The 14,861-nt window shown below is 52.5% G+C and overlaps 3 protein-coding genes across 3 annotated transcripts; all 3 read left to right on the forward strand.

The window, feature by feature from the left end:
• Positions 1-5,351: 5,351 nt before the first annotated feature.
• G647_10298 (uncharacterized protein) lies at positions 5,352-6,668 on the forward strand (the record flags this gene model as incomplete). Its single annotated transcript, XM_008726289.1, has 2 exons — positions 5,352-5,554; positions 5,600-6,668. 2 exons carry the CDS (start codon positions 5,352-5,354, stop codon positions 6,666-6,668), a joined length of 1,272 nt encoding a protein of 423 aa, XP_008724511.1.
• Positions 6,669-11,430: 4,762 nt separating this feature from the next.
• On the forward strand, positions 11,431-11,802 carry G647_10299 (uncharacterized protein; the record flags this gene model as incomplete). The annotated part of the gene is made up of 1 exon (XM_008726290.1): positions 11,431-11,802. A coding segment is annotated over one exon (372 nt), but the record flags the coding sequence as incomplete, so codon positions are not given.
• A 2,481-nt stretch (positions 11,803-14,283) lies between these two features.
• Positions 14,284-14,733, forward strand: G647_10300 (uncharacterized protein; the record flags this gene model as incomplete). Its single annotated transcript, XM_008726291.1, has 1 exon — positions 14,284-14,733. One exon carries the CDS (start codon positions 14,284-14,286, stop codon positions 14,731-14,733), a length of 450 nt encoding a protein of 149 aa, XP_008724513.1.
• Positions 14,734-14,861: the final 128 nt, after the last annotated feature.

Genomic DNA, 14,861 nt, shown 5'->3' on the forward strand with positions numbered 1-14,861 from the left:
TGCGACTGACAGACATGCCACGTGGCAGAGGAGGCTTTTAGGTTATGGGACAGACATGCCCTTGGGTGGTTGTGCTACGCAGGACTCTATGGAGTGCCGTGTGGTGTGCGTCCATTGACGAAGGATTCGACACCCTGGACAACAACCAGCGAGACGGGCCGAGAGCGAATGGCAGCCCGCCACGTTTGCTTCTTCGGGGTGAACTGGCAACTAGGCAATCATCATCGATCGCCGACGTCAAAGGCTGCGAGAATGAATGGGACTGTGTGCAATGAGTACTCGTACTGTGTAGAAGAGGCTGCGTGAAAAGGAGGCAGCGACTGGCATCGCTGGTGGCCGCTCAAATGAACTGGAAGCTCGTCGGCTGGTCGCCTCCGCCGGTCAGCACCTTATCAATTAGTTAGATGCCACTCCGTTAGCCCGGCAGCGCAATTATCAAAGCCATCTGGTGCAAATCCCATCGCTGATCTTTCATCTCTGAATCTCTGTACATCTCGGGCATCTGCCTCCCTCATCTCCAGCAGATCTAGCGCATCCGGACTATCTGTATCTCTGCACATCAGGCCTCAAACATCAGCCTTGACAGCCACATCCACACCCAGCACTCACAACATCCACACACGTCATGGAACATTCAGCCACACCTTTCAATCTCTAAGGGGAAGGAATGTTGCTTGAACGGGAAAGACAGTTCCAGCTTCATCTCCCAGCACTCGCTTAATACGGGAAACTCCCACTGCTTTTTGTGCTCAGCCACACTCCCGGCCGCGAAAGTCCCATGGCAAGGCTGCACGGTCGGTAGGCCAACTGACTGTGAACCCATGTTGCAATTGTTCTGCGCAGGTCGAGGGCGTCTGGGTACGAGTTGGGAATCCTCAATCTACCCTGTGTCTCGCTTTTGTGCTGTGTAGAGCACGACTGCGGAGCGGACTGCGATAACCTTTTCCTCGGTGTCGAGCGCAAGCCTCAGAAGGCCCAGCTCGTTCGTTTCGATGTCTACAAGATACTGGGGTTTTGCCGCCGACGTCCCAAAGCTGGTTGCTCACGATTATGATCACTACAGTTCCTGGTTGACCAGTCTTGTCATGGTTTGTGCGAACGGTTTGAATCAGTCGTCAGTAATTCCTGGTTGACCAATCCCGGCATGTGCCAGGTGAACGAGCAGCTCTGCGTCGATGTGAGGCCCGAGTGAGGACCTGTCTCCCGCGCTCCGTCGAGGTATGGATGCGACTCTCAGAGTGCGCCAACCCTTTTAACCCAATCTCACCAGCTACCTCAGCACACAGTCTCGTCGCACTCAAGGCAAAACTCGCTCGGTCGCAGGAATGGACAAGTCGAAGTACATCGTCCTCCTCTGCCTTACGGCCATGGCGGCCATGTCCACTGCCTGCGCAACAACTAGCATGCGCTCTTCTGATGGTCAGTCAAGCGCTCACCTGAGCGTTTCGCCTCCGGGAAAGCCTGCATAACTGACCCATGCTTATTGACTGTTTCTCAGTCCTCACATTCCTATTCGACCGACTCGTTGTCGTAGCTGCTGGGATGTATATCTCCTTGATCTATGCAGGCGACTGGACGAGGGCGAATGTCTTTGACAGAGTCGGCGAGATGGTGCAGCTGGCGGGAAGGTTACGATAGGAGCAGGGCGAAGGATTCATCTGCTGAAGGCCAGTCTTCGCAGCTTGTTCAGATTTCCTTCCCGGCGCGGAAGATCTGTCTGCGACCGCCTTTCGCTCTTGCCGTGGTTGTGTGGTTGCTCGAAACAGAAACAATGACCTTGAGCAGGAAGATGGATAGCTTTCACTTCAACTGACCACGTTCCCTTTCTGTTTCCTTCAAGAACCATCGACACACTCTCGGGCATCTGCCCTCATTTCCACTTCTCTTCTCTACATGAACCTCTGCCAGGAGTCCTCAACTGTCACTTTATCTCTTGGGAAGACACCGACTGCATTTCCGATATCTTCCTCATCACCACTTCTCTTCTCTCACACAACACTCAGAGATCTCATATCAACGCGCTCCCTGTCGACTATCTGCTCTCATCACCACGTCCTTCTCTCACAACCCTCTCCTAGAACTCCTGGAGTACGCACCAATCTCGTCTTCTAGACCACAGCTCACACCTCCTTTGGAAGCCGAAATGGATGACTTGGCAGTCACCCTCGTGGTCAGTCTCCATCTCCGTGCATGGGAGGAGATCCTCAAATACTTGTCAAAGGTGGTCGTGATCCTGGTTGAGCTTGTCGTGATGACACTTATGGTGGTCCAAATCGTTGTCTGGCCCTACTACAAAATTCGTGAGTCTCAAGTCCATCTTCCTCGCATTGTCCATTCCCGCCATCACCGCTTCCACGCACCACTTGGTTTGAGGCTTGAGCAAAAGGGTCACTGACTGCGAGGTTTCCACGTGTCCTTAGGACTCTGGATCCTTCTCTCATGGGTGGTCCAGGGCTTCGCTTTGTGGTGGTACTGCCACGTCCGTGGTGTTTCACTCTGGGAGATGCTGGTGGATTGGGTAGACGAAGAGTTCGGTCCACTCGACGACGACAGGGCGAGACGGGATGAGTAGAGTTGGACGATGGTTCTGATCGACTTGCAACCCGGCTAAAATCGACTCACTCTCAGGAAAGGCTTCACGCTAGCACTCAGCATCATACCGCGGGTGTTGCAACACGTTTATACTGTGCATTGCTACGATGCTTCGATGCGATGCATCGTTACAGAGGAGGATGGTGTGGAAGTCACATCCATCGAAACTTGATGGTTCGGCTTGCTCAACGTATGGTCCACTATGCATGTTTCGGAGCGTATATGTCATATCGTCATGCGGTTTGATGCAGTACCTGTACCTGGAAATCTTATCTACAAGTTTCGATTCCTTCATCATGGGTAACAGAAGGATCTGTGACATGGCCTTGTTTGTCCAGCACGTCTGAAAACACCGGCCCCCAAGTGGAGAGCTGACACTCGGCCGACGTCAGAACAGGGCCACTCGCACACGCCCACCAATTGCTAGGCCCATTGGAGCTGCGCCTGCAATTCTTGTTATCGACTTCGCTGCTTGAGCTCTGAATCAAGAAACAAGTACGCCGTTTGGTGCTTCGCAGCTTTAATCTATTAATGCCTGCCTGCTATGTGCTACATGGCAAGGTTTCCAATCCTGTCTACTGTCTGCTCTCTGCTGTCTGCTCTCTGCTGTCTGCTATCTGCTATCTGCTGTCTGCTGTCGGACGCGGGTTGAACGTCGACAATCGACAATCGACAATCGACAATCGACAATCGAAGCTGATGCGTCGCGCAGAAGATGAACCCCGTCTGTTCAGTCTCAGTCAGTCGCGACTGTGTGTATCGCGTCTCCAAGCTCTGTCTGCTCTGTGTACGTTCCCACTCCAGCCTAACGCAGCACTGCGCTGCACTTCACTGCAGGGTATTAGATACCATCTCACCCCGTCCCATCTCGTCTCCGAGTGTACCGATCCGCTTGATGCACCACCGGTTGATGCCACTTGCTCCTCGATGTCCTGCCTTCGCGCCGCCGAAGATATTCTTTCCCATTCCGTCTGCCTGCCTTGCCTTGCCTGCCTGAGTGCCTGAGTGCCATTCCGCCGAGGCTGTGTGTGAGGGTATATGTGTCTGTATGATCTAGGTCTCGAAGGCGACGAGATGGCTCAGATCCAGATTGAAAGGGTCGAAGTCGTCTTGGATGACGCGAGGGTCGAAGCCGAGAATAGGAGGAGAGATGTTCGGGTGGAAGTGGAGCGCCGCGGCGTTGCGTTCAAAGGCTTGCTGCTGATCGGTTGTGACAGCCTCGATCGTGAGATAGTCGTTGCTTGAGCTTTGGCACTAGGCTACTCTGCATTCGGTGATGTCGAAATACACGGAGTCGAGACGCTAGTGGTCTTCATCGTACCTCTTTGCGCAAGGACCAGAACAACTGATTTCAATCACCCGGGTCAGAGCCCAGCTTGCAGATGTCATGGATGTCATGAGGTCGCGGAGAATCAAGGAAATTTCAGACATCCGGAAATGCCATCTACCAAGCAACAAACAATGAGACACGATGACAAACTGTCCAGAAACCGACGCCACATTCTTTGTCCGGCAAAGCACGGACCATGTGTAAATCTTGCTGCGGAAGTGTCTGTGGGACGCAGCATACACATTTCCCCCCTCAACCAGCTCTCTGGTGTTTCGATCGATCGGCTTGCGTTCGCACCGCCGAAGAACTGCATTCTGACGGTGACGGTGGACAGGAAGATCGCCAAAGAAGACTCCGAGTAAGGAGACAGCACAAACAACAAGGGCAGAAGAGAAGCTCGAGTCTAAAATCAAGTTTGGCCAGCCGCAACTGCCTGAGTACAATACAGACAGCCAAGGGAGTGACCTACCGCATGTGGCCAGCGAATAACCGCCGTATTTCTCCTGGGAAAAAGTCAAGAGCTGCCGGGCCGCTTGCAGGAGCAAACGGCCCACAACATCTCATTAGGCCGAAAGCCTGAGCATCGACGCTAGGAGTGATCGTATCATTCCCCAGTGCCTCCAGATATACGCGGCGACCCTGATCTGCCCGGTGCGGCTCTGAGTTTCTGCTTCGACCATACTGAGCTCGAAACGATCACGAGGAGGTTGATAAAAGATTTCGACTTGGGGAATGAAACATCCAGGCTAGCGTTTGATCCACTGCAAAACCACTGTCGTAATACATCCTGCTAAGGAGTGAACAAGGTGGTTCTGCGGCCACTCGACCGTTCGTTGGAGTATAGACTGGGAGAGGTCAGTGTTAGACGTCCGAAACGGTGACCAAGTGCACATCACACAGTGCCTGAATTGAGCTGCAACTGGGGTGTCGACGCTTGACTTTGCTGCGTCAATGTGCCCTTCCCACCACCGAAGAAGGGGTTCGAGGATTTTTGAGAAGATCTGCTTCCTGCTGTCGCTACTCGGAAGATGCTGTGAGGATTCGGCGGCTGAACTGAACGCCTTGGCTCAGGGCAAGGTTCACTTCACACTGGCTTGAGATCGATTCTGTGTGAAGTGAATTTCTTGTCACTAGAGCCTATTCATTGGGTTGGCAGGAATGAGATATTGGTTATTCAGGGAGAAAATTTGCGTCGGTGCGGCAGTATTCGAAGCCGGTGACATCGTTCTCCCAGCCGTCTCACATTGTTATAAGTTCTCTCTCTCACCTCTCGATCTCTTCGCCTTCTTCGATCCCCTTCATTCAGACTCTCATCTGGCAACACCGGACTGTACATCACCGAAGTCACTGAAAGAATATCCGCGATATCACAGTAAGCTGACTCTCAATTCTTTGAGCTATATTGATGTTGAAACAGGACTTTTCCAAGATGGACAGTATCTCCGCCTACCTTGCTGAGGCAAGAGCCCTCTCAGTTCAAGTTCCCAATGGCTTGCCGAAGGCTCAGATCGATGTCATTTGGCAGATGGGTGTCGCTTCTTTTCCGTCCAACAACAACGAATTGGTCATTCCCCAGTTCATGGTGGTCAAGCTCAGCAAAGAGAACATCGAGGATCTCAAGTCCCGATTGAGGTGAGAGCTCACTCATATCCATCGTTCTTCTGCTGACTGAAGCAGTGAACACTTTGGCAATACTCCGACCACAGGCTATCTCGATCATTCTGCCAAGGTCTTGCGCATCCGTCAAGCTCCTGAGCTCCCGGCTGTTGCGGTCGGTTCAGCCGCCATGAGCAGTGCTGAGTCACAGTGCACTACACCTCAATCTCAGATGTCTGCCTCAAGCCCCACTGAAGCAGAAGCTCATGCTGCCACACAATCTTCTTCCCCAGAGAGAAATGCAGACAGAAAGCTTCGACAACCTGACAAGAAAACCAAGGTCACACGTCCACCAAATGCTTTCATTCTCTACCGCACCTACTACCACCCAATTCTGCTGCAGTCACGACCGGACCTGGCAAACAACGACATCTCTGTCATGCTAGGAAAGCAATGGAAGTCTGAGTCAGAAGAAGTCAAGAATGAGTGGAAAGCAAAAGCAGCCCAGGTCAAGAAGCAACACGCTCTCGAAAATCCTGGCTATCAATATGCACCCCGCAAACCGTCTGAGAAGAAGCGTCGCATGACCGCCCGAAAGTTGGCCAAGCTTCAAGCTGCGAAAGATCCTCACGCCAACTCAGATGTTGAGATGACTGATGTTGCAGACTTTGACAGCAACAATCGTTCAGATCGCATGAACCGTCCTCACGAAGTCACCTTGTTCTTCGAAGGGAAGGAGCCGATCTCCATCGAGACTTGTCTAGCCAACGAGCGGGCTTCTACCTATCCAAGCCGCCTCAAGAAGAGCCGCAAGACAGACGAAATGTCCATCATCTTCCCAGCTGGACACGATAACGTTGAGCAAGACTACAACATCAAATCTGCGCCCTACGAACCGCGAGACCCATCAGAGCGCATCAACTTCTGCAGAAGCAGCTACAGCGACGTCCGCATGGATCACGATCTCTCCACTCTCGCAAGTGACCAGTTCATGAACACACTCGTGGATTGGGATGCCATCGAAGCCGACGCTAAGCTAGTCCACGACACCATCAACGAGGCCAATCTGGACATCCTCAACTTCGACAGCGAAGCCGAGCGCGCTCAATTCCAAGAAGAGATGAACCGCGTCCTTTTCATGTTTGATTAGGCTGAACTACTACACCTCACATCCACTACTATCGGTCATCCCAGTCAAATTGCAGCAACACGCAACAGTCGTCGACCTTTTCTAGGTAACTCCTAAGGCTATCACGCAGTCTAGCCCAGTCCGCAGCGCCAAAACGACCATGTCAGTACTCGCGCGGCATTACACTTTCTTCACAAATCGTGACTTTATTCCCTTTTCAAGTGTTCACAAATCGCTTTGCACCACAGGATTGTGCGCGTCGATCCTATCCCATCGCCGACTCTCCCATGAGTTGAGATTCACTCTCACCTCTCTTTCACCACGATCGAAAACTCAAAAAACACAAAGTTACTTGGAAATCTACACAACAACTCAACGAGGGACTCAAAAAAAAAAGTTGTGGTTTTTCTCCGTTACAGCACTTCCGCGGACAAGCCACCTGCGGCGCATGTCATTGCTTCACGGCTCGAGACACTGAGAATGATTGACCGAGTATTCTCAGGTGTCTTGTTCCATTCTCGACAGTGCAGTGTTGACACCATGGTATGGTAGGGAAAGCGAGGCGTCACGGCATCACGGGCATTAAGGCATCAAGACATAGCGCGGTCAAGGCATGGCATGGGTGTTATGGATCAGGGATATGAGCGTGAAGGGACTTCAAGGAGCTTTAATAGGAGAAGAGATATTCCCATGAGCACAGCACAGCACGGCGATCACAGCAGCACATCAAGATCTAATCTGCTCCCCCAGAGCAGCACAGCACAACAGCACGATTCCCCATGTCAACCATACAGCACACAAAACAACAAACGGAAAGAGAAAACCAACAGTTCAAGTCAGTTCAGTTCAGTTCAGACGGCATTCAATTCAGGGTCAGGATCCTATAGAGGAGATCATTCTCCATCGTCCATAGCTTAGCTTAGCTTAGTTCTAGCTCCAGTTCCAATGCTGTTCTTCATCATGACCAGACCGTCAATCGTGACCAGATCGTCGACCGCAATACGTCGAAGACCTACAGAACGAACTTTTGGCCATTTCACTCGACAAGATACAATTCCCCGCCATGAGAAGCTGCGCTCCCGCCGTGGAGATTGTGGGCGAGAGGCCATTGCTGAAGTCTCTGCGATGAGGGCTCAGCTTCTCTTTGGCGTCACAGCTTCGCCTTCGGGTAAAGATTCTATGGCTCTCTGTACACCGGCAAGGGCTGGCTCCTGTTCGCGCCAGCCGATCTTTGGCGTGACTGGCATGGCAGCATCATGTTGGCGAAAAAAATTGGGCACGGGATTGGTATGTGTGGAATTGGACCTCGCCCTACTACGTACCTCTTGTTCCCATGTCCGTTGCATTTGCCATCTCAACCACGGGTTTATCCTCTGGCAAAAGCCACGAGCAAAGAGAGGTACGCGCTATTCTTCTGAACGGGATTTGCTAACGGTCTGGGAAGAAACAATCCGTCTTTGTCCTTCTGATCCTTCCTCCACCTCCCTCCTGTCTTGTTGGACAAACCCGCGGTTGATTTTCGAGCTTCAGGATGTCACTCTCGGTGGACAATCGACTTCACTACAAAATTCAACCAAAGCGAAAGCGCGGACTTCAGAGAGGGAAGATGACATTGGTGGCGATGGATCTGGGGACATTTGCAGCATCAAGCCTCGACAGGGTCATATTGAAATGCACTCCTGTGACGGCAACAAGTTGACCGCGGCCTTCGAGAGAATGAAACTCTCTTTCCCAGCAAGCGTGGCTCGAACCACGGATCCCGCCCCTTCTCTTTCACCCTCATCAAATGTGGATGCTAACCAGCTTTGTCCACGCGTTGCGCCAATCCTCTCACATCTCAAATTCCACAAGCCACGGGTGATCACGAACCCAAGCCGACCTTCACAAGCCAATTCAGGAGACCACGGACCTGGTTCAGCCATCAATGGGGAGAACTTGCATCTCAGCCGAAGGGTGACCACACAAGGATGTTCAAGATTGAAGGGCGAATGGGGGGGAACTTCCCATCAAGGGTCTGGGGAGTGTAACGAGTGGTGGAACAATAGCACTTGCCTCGAGGGAGCATTTCATCTTTACACATATCTAATCGGGCTATGAGTTATCCAGGCCCGACCTAATGGAGCATGTTCGCTTTCGTCCCAACCCACCACAGAAGAAGGCTATGCTGGGGGAAATACATGCAAAGTCGCTTGGTTGAAGCCGATCCCTTGAATCAGAGATGTGCATTTGATTTTCTCTCCAGGAGAGTCTCGTAGATTCAAGTCTCCCTGCGATGATGTTCCGAGAGATTCATGCCGGGCCGACCCCGGTCCCAGAGCTTCTTCGTGGCAGTCGTCATATCGCGGGAGTATGCCGATACATGGACATGGGATAAGCTTGAGCGATATGTCCTGGCATCCTCTCAGAGAAACAAGGTGCTCCTGTGGAGCCGTGCTCAAGTACCTGCCTCGATTGGGGGCTCCAAAGGGAGGACAATGAACACGGAGCGATCTCGTGAGCCGTTGTGATATGGTCTGGTCCACATCGGACGCCAAATTCAGTAAAAAGTGTTTCCGGATCGGTGAATTCTTTTTACCGGAGTTCCATCAGTCCACAAGGCGCCGTCGTAAAGAAACCATGTTGAGAAGCCAGGCTCAACGTGCGGTTTGAAAGCGACGCTTCTCCCAAGATCTGTGGCCATTCTGAAAGCCGAGTCGACCTGTCTATACTCAGAGAGACTTCTTCGCCTTCCTGACTTACCTCTACCACTACACCTATCCCGGATCTACCGAGGCTCCTGATAGACGCCTCTTCGGCCGTTTCGCCCTGTTGGATAGGGAAGTCAATCGGGACCAGGGCTGCCTGATCAAGGAGGTATCAAGTTGGACCGCGAACTTCGCAATGCTCTCCCATGTTCAGATGCAAATATACCCACCGTAGAGACACCACGCCACGCGGCCGATAATAGTGTTCGGCTCCAAAAGTGGTGTGGAGTGAAACTTGGGGTGATTCAGGACGGTTCGGCCTCGAGGGCTGAGCAGAGGGCGAGGCGACAGATACCACGTTCTGTGTCTTATGATATCCGTGCATCATCGCAGGGTATGGGTATCTTACAGTTCTGAGCTGCATCTTGGACAAAATCCCATGCATATTTGCCCACCATCTGACAACTTACCACGTCGTGTACAGCATCTGTTTCACATGCCAAAGGGAAGACGGTTAGTCTCTGGCCGACCCATGAATAACTTATGCCATTTGAAGCTTGCCGTCGAAGAGCTCATTCCTGGAAGTGCGTATTCCTGCCGACTAACTCTCAAGTCATGGCGCGTGGCTCATGCGTTCTGGCTGCATATTGCATATTGCCTGTCACGACGGGACAAGGCACCTTGGTACTAATGCACTTACCTGAGACGAGTTACCAAAGCGCTGATATGAAGTGTAGGACAAGCAACAAGGACCCCGGTCTTCCGCGACTGGTCTGCGCTTGTTCTTCCGTCGTCATTCTGATGCCTGTGCCCACGGCTCTGACACAAGACGATACGTTGCTTCTTAGCCAGCAAGACGCGGCGTGTCAGGCTTTGCACGTTCGATGAGAGAAGGACGTTGGACTCGCAGGCTCGCTCTGGAAGAGGCGATAACCCCATATCAACAACCGCTGCCGATTTGAGATTCTGCTATGCAGCGTCAGCCTTGGATGTCTTTTTGACACTTCTCTTGCGGTACGCGCTCTTGAGCTGCGGTATGAGGGCCGTTAGGGCCTGATCGGCAGGACCTTTGAGTTCGAGCTCAGCAACCTCTCGAAGTCTGGTAAGGAATGCGGCATCGTCTTCGGTAGGCACTTTGGTACGATTCGTGTCCCTAGCGAGTGATTTCAGTGTCTATTGAAGTACTCTTCGTATGCTGGACCACCGTCGGCTTTCTGTACCACGGTCGTCCTTGCATCACGTCGCTGCTGTCCGCGGGCCCTCGGATTGAGGTTGCCATGAAATTCGCTCAAGTTGGAGGATGGAGTCGATAGTGGCCGAGTTTTGGGCAAATCCATCCTGAAACGAACGTGTGTCGACAGGTCAATTGAGGGAAAGATGAGAGGAAGTTGCAAGCATGAATGCAGGGGCACCAAGACGAGGTCATTCGACATGAAGCTCCCCCACTTTAGGACAAGACTATTCCGCCCAATGAATACTCACCCCGCCTCGGGTGAGTCAGGGTAAGCGGGGTCTGGCGGGGCGACCGATCACTCGTGTCTCACTTGGTGGGGTTGGGGACTGGTGCCCCTCACTGCCTGCGGGGGCTACGTAAACTCAGATCACGTGAAATCAAGGTGACTGTTCAGCGCACCCAGCAAAAGGTGTTTTCTCGCTTCCTTAGCTTCCGCGGCTCCCTTACGCGACGCGATGTGCTTCGACCACAAGCACCGAGATGCTTTATATTCAGAACAGCGCAGATCCTCGATGTTCTCTTCGTATGAAGGGCGACAATACCTCGCAGCCGGCGGATCAGGCCTCGTCTACGGCATTGATGAGAAAGAGTTGTAAAACAATACTTTGAGAGCGAGGAGAGTGATGTCTGAGCGCCGAGCATATACACGTCTCGGCTCCATCCGTATATTGCAAGCTACCTGGAAAGTCTGAAAGACGGATCCATCACTTTGGAACGGGGTCAGCCCCTTCGCGAGAAATATCAAAACTCGAGGGCGGACAGGGTCTCAGTGTACAGGAACTTCGCTGGTTGAGACAAGCTGCAGAGCGCATAGGATACGCGCATAAAAAGGGCATTTTTCCAAGCTGACGTTGGATGTCACAATATGATATTGACCAGAACTAATGGCCTGACGGGTTGGATGGGATCCGATTGCCTGAAACTGATTGATTTTGGAGGTGCCGGTTCTGACGGCGGAGAGCATGGCTCCTGTTATCAATGGTATAGTTATCGACGATCAACACCGGAAGTCAGCAAGCAGACCGATATCTTCGCGTTCGGGTGCGTGATCTGTAAAACCCTGACGGGCAGACACCCATACCACGAATTCAAAGCATTTGATAATCGGTCACACCTCGTCCAACAACTATATCAAGAAAATCAATTCCCGGATGTCATAAATCTATCATTGGGCCAATTGACGCAAGTGCTGGCACGGCACTTTCAATTCCATGAGCGAGATTGTCAAGGCATTAGACTCTATGAGTACTAAAGCCAAGGATAGCGCCACTCTTACCAAGGTTCTCAAGCGCAGCTGATTCTTCCTGCGCCTGGATAAATGACTCACCCGGGCGAGCAAGGCTCTTCGGAACTAAGTCCTTGCCATCGCGCGCGGGACTACCTGCCTGGGATTCCAACAAACACCGAGTCGCGGAAACGAAGACCGCCGATAGCAACCATGGGAGTGGGGGCTCGTCTCTACGCCACACATGCGCGCTGCCTTTCTGCCTACGACTCGCCGTGTAAGCGCTCACGGCCCCATACAGACCAGGTGCGCTGTTGAAAGATACAGCTTCGGCTTGATCGGACGCCCTTCGCAATGCCTCCTTCGAGCCTTTCGGTGACGCCTTCGAGGTTGCTATTAAAATCACCCGGGCTGTGACCATCGACCTTCCGTCCTGACTTCATCTTTCCGTTGGACTACCTTCATAAACCTCTGAAGCATAGCACAAGCAGTCTCCGCCGAGAGAGCAATGAATGGCCCGCGTATTACGGTCGACGACACCGGCCTCGTCTACTGTCGCTCACTACCGGTGGGGTGCGAAGTCTCTCGACCATCCATATCCCTTAGAGCTTCACGAACCAACTGCGTCACAAGTGCCAGAAGAGCGGTGCTCGGGCATTCAAGCCGTGCGAATTTTTGATCTCATGGATGAGACCAGAATCGCTACTTCTGTGTGAGCGTCGAACATGGACTCGAGGATGTCGACTTGGCCGGATACAAAGAACAGGGCCGCATCGAGGAGGTAGTGCGGAGCGAAGGGCGGGCGTTGGCGGGGGTTGGTCCCGGTCGTCTCGGTTGTAATACAATCTTGCTATCGCGCACTGAATGCCGGCCAGCATCCTGCAGCGTTGGAGATGATGAGAGATTTCGTGGAAATCCGTCGACGAATGCATGACCGTGATCATCCTGATCGTGCCGAATCTGAGGATCGGTGGCAACATTTCAGAGAAGAAGGCTCTAGGGGTAAGGGAGCTGCTCAACCTACCCTCAGTTGACACCACTGGGGGATAGTTCTTCAATCAATGCCGAGCTACTTGTGTCGGTGCCCTGCAGAGCCTTTGTGCTTGCTCGTAACCTCAGCCCTGGTAGCAGGTTCTGGATGTTGCTCCTGCAATGCCCTGCTGCCAATGAAGAGAAAAAGTGTGCGTCAAAGTTCAGGTATTATGCTCGAACATGCAGAACACAGCTTGATTGCCGCTTCGATTTGGAACAAGAGTCGCCATGGTCGGGACGGGCAAAGGTCGAGGCCAGCATCGGATGGGTGTGGAAACAAGATTCCAGGCAGTTACTGATGCATGAATAACAGCAAGGCATGAATAACAGCAAGGGCCACGAGGCTCTCGGGATCATCACCACTCATCCTCGCGCGCCACTCATCCTCACTAGCCATTTGTCCTCACTTGCCACTTCTGCTCACTAACCACTTCTCCTCAATTACCACTTCTCCTCAGTAACCACTTATCCTCACTGACCACTTCTTCTCACCAGCCACCCATCCTCATCAACTATTCATCGACAATATTCGCCTACATTAATCACTTAGCATTAACCATTGAATTCCTAGAAACAATTACCCTTGATTCTGACTAGAACCTTCGCGGAGAGGTAAGCGACTAATATATAGCCCTGGATATATTAGGGATGTTGAATCTCTGTATCCCTCATGTACGGATTCGGGGTCGATCTAATGTACATTGCATTGTCAGCAAGAAGGACCACGTTTCTGATTGTAGACCTTGCTCTCGTCATAGGCTTGAAGCCTACACAGCAAGTCGGCTGTTTTTTGTCGGCGACTTGCTGAAGCAAGACCTCCGCTCTAGACACCCACACGCCCCGCTTCAGCGGGGTAACTTTTCAAGGTCCCGTCACCCACTCATACCCGTACCCCGCATGTCATGCATGACTTACCTTTAGAGTCGCATACTCGTATGATGAACTCAATAATACGAGTACGAGTAGACTGGTCTCGAACTCTTAGTCATGTATAGAGTGCCGGTCCACATGTCCCGGTCCCGCGTCAACGGACACCTTATTCGCCAATCTGAGATGACGCCGGCGGGCCGGCACGCTCACCAACCCCACCCCCACCTTCCAACCATGACGTCCGCGCAGTGTGCGATGCCTCGCGCTGAAATGCTCAATGTGCCGTATTGCAAATCATGTCAACGACCAATTCAAAGCGTCAAGGCGCTGGAACAGCATCGCAAAATGTCGTCTCCCCGGTACACGCGAGCACTCGCTAGCACCGTCGAGCCACATGACGGCTCACTTCGAGTATCGATGGGACCTGCTGGGGACGAGCAAGCTGCAGCCACAGAGTAACTGGGCATTTCTCCGTCTTTGGTGAGACCGGTCTTCAGAGTCGCTCTCCGGATGAGACACCGTCGCCCACGCGTCCGAGACATTATTCGCACATCGAAGACGACTCTCGAACCCTCCGTTGTCGCCGCACTCATGAGCGCAGCCGAGCGTGTCAAGTCCTTGCAAGAGAGTGTGGAGGAGGCTCAACGACGCCTAGAGCTGCGAAGAATGAGATCGCAACAAGCACTGCTGGCGGAAGACACCTTCGTCGAACGCTTTGCCTCTAAAGGATACCTCTTCACCCGGGAATCAGAGCAGCGGATGCGGGCTCAACTCTTGGGACACCCCACTCCTCAAACTCCTGACATGGGCTTCACCTCTCCGGTCGTCATTTGTGGACAGCAGTGCAACTGGGTGGAATTCAAGGACTATTTCGGATTCCCGGACAATCCGTTCGTGGCCCGAAAGGAGAAGAAGCAGCTGAGGAAATATCTCCTCGCGGTGGGCCAGGGAGCTGTCGTGCACACGATCGGCTTCCAATGTGGGTATCCGAACATTGAAGGTGTTGCAGTCCTCAGGTGCGAGAGGTGCTCAAGAGATTAGGGTATGAACTGGAGGTCTAGGGGTATTTGACCTGGAATTAAAGCAGCAGAGAAGAGAATGCATCTCAGCACCAGACGTCAGGCAGCCAGTTTATTGTCGGGAAGGTCAACTGAGATCATGATGCCACC

The sequence above is a fragment of the Cladophialophora carrionii genome (genome assembly GCF_000365165.1).
Source record: "Cladophialophora carrionii CBS 160.54 unplaced genomic scaffold supercont1.13, whole genome shotgun sequence".
Classification (NCBI taxonomy): domain Eukaryota; kingdom Fungi; phylum Ascomycota; class Eurotiomycetes; order Chaetothyriales; family Herpotrichiellaceae; genus Cladophialophora; species Cladophialophora carrionii.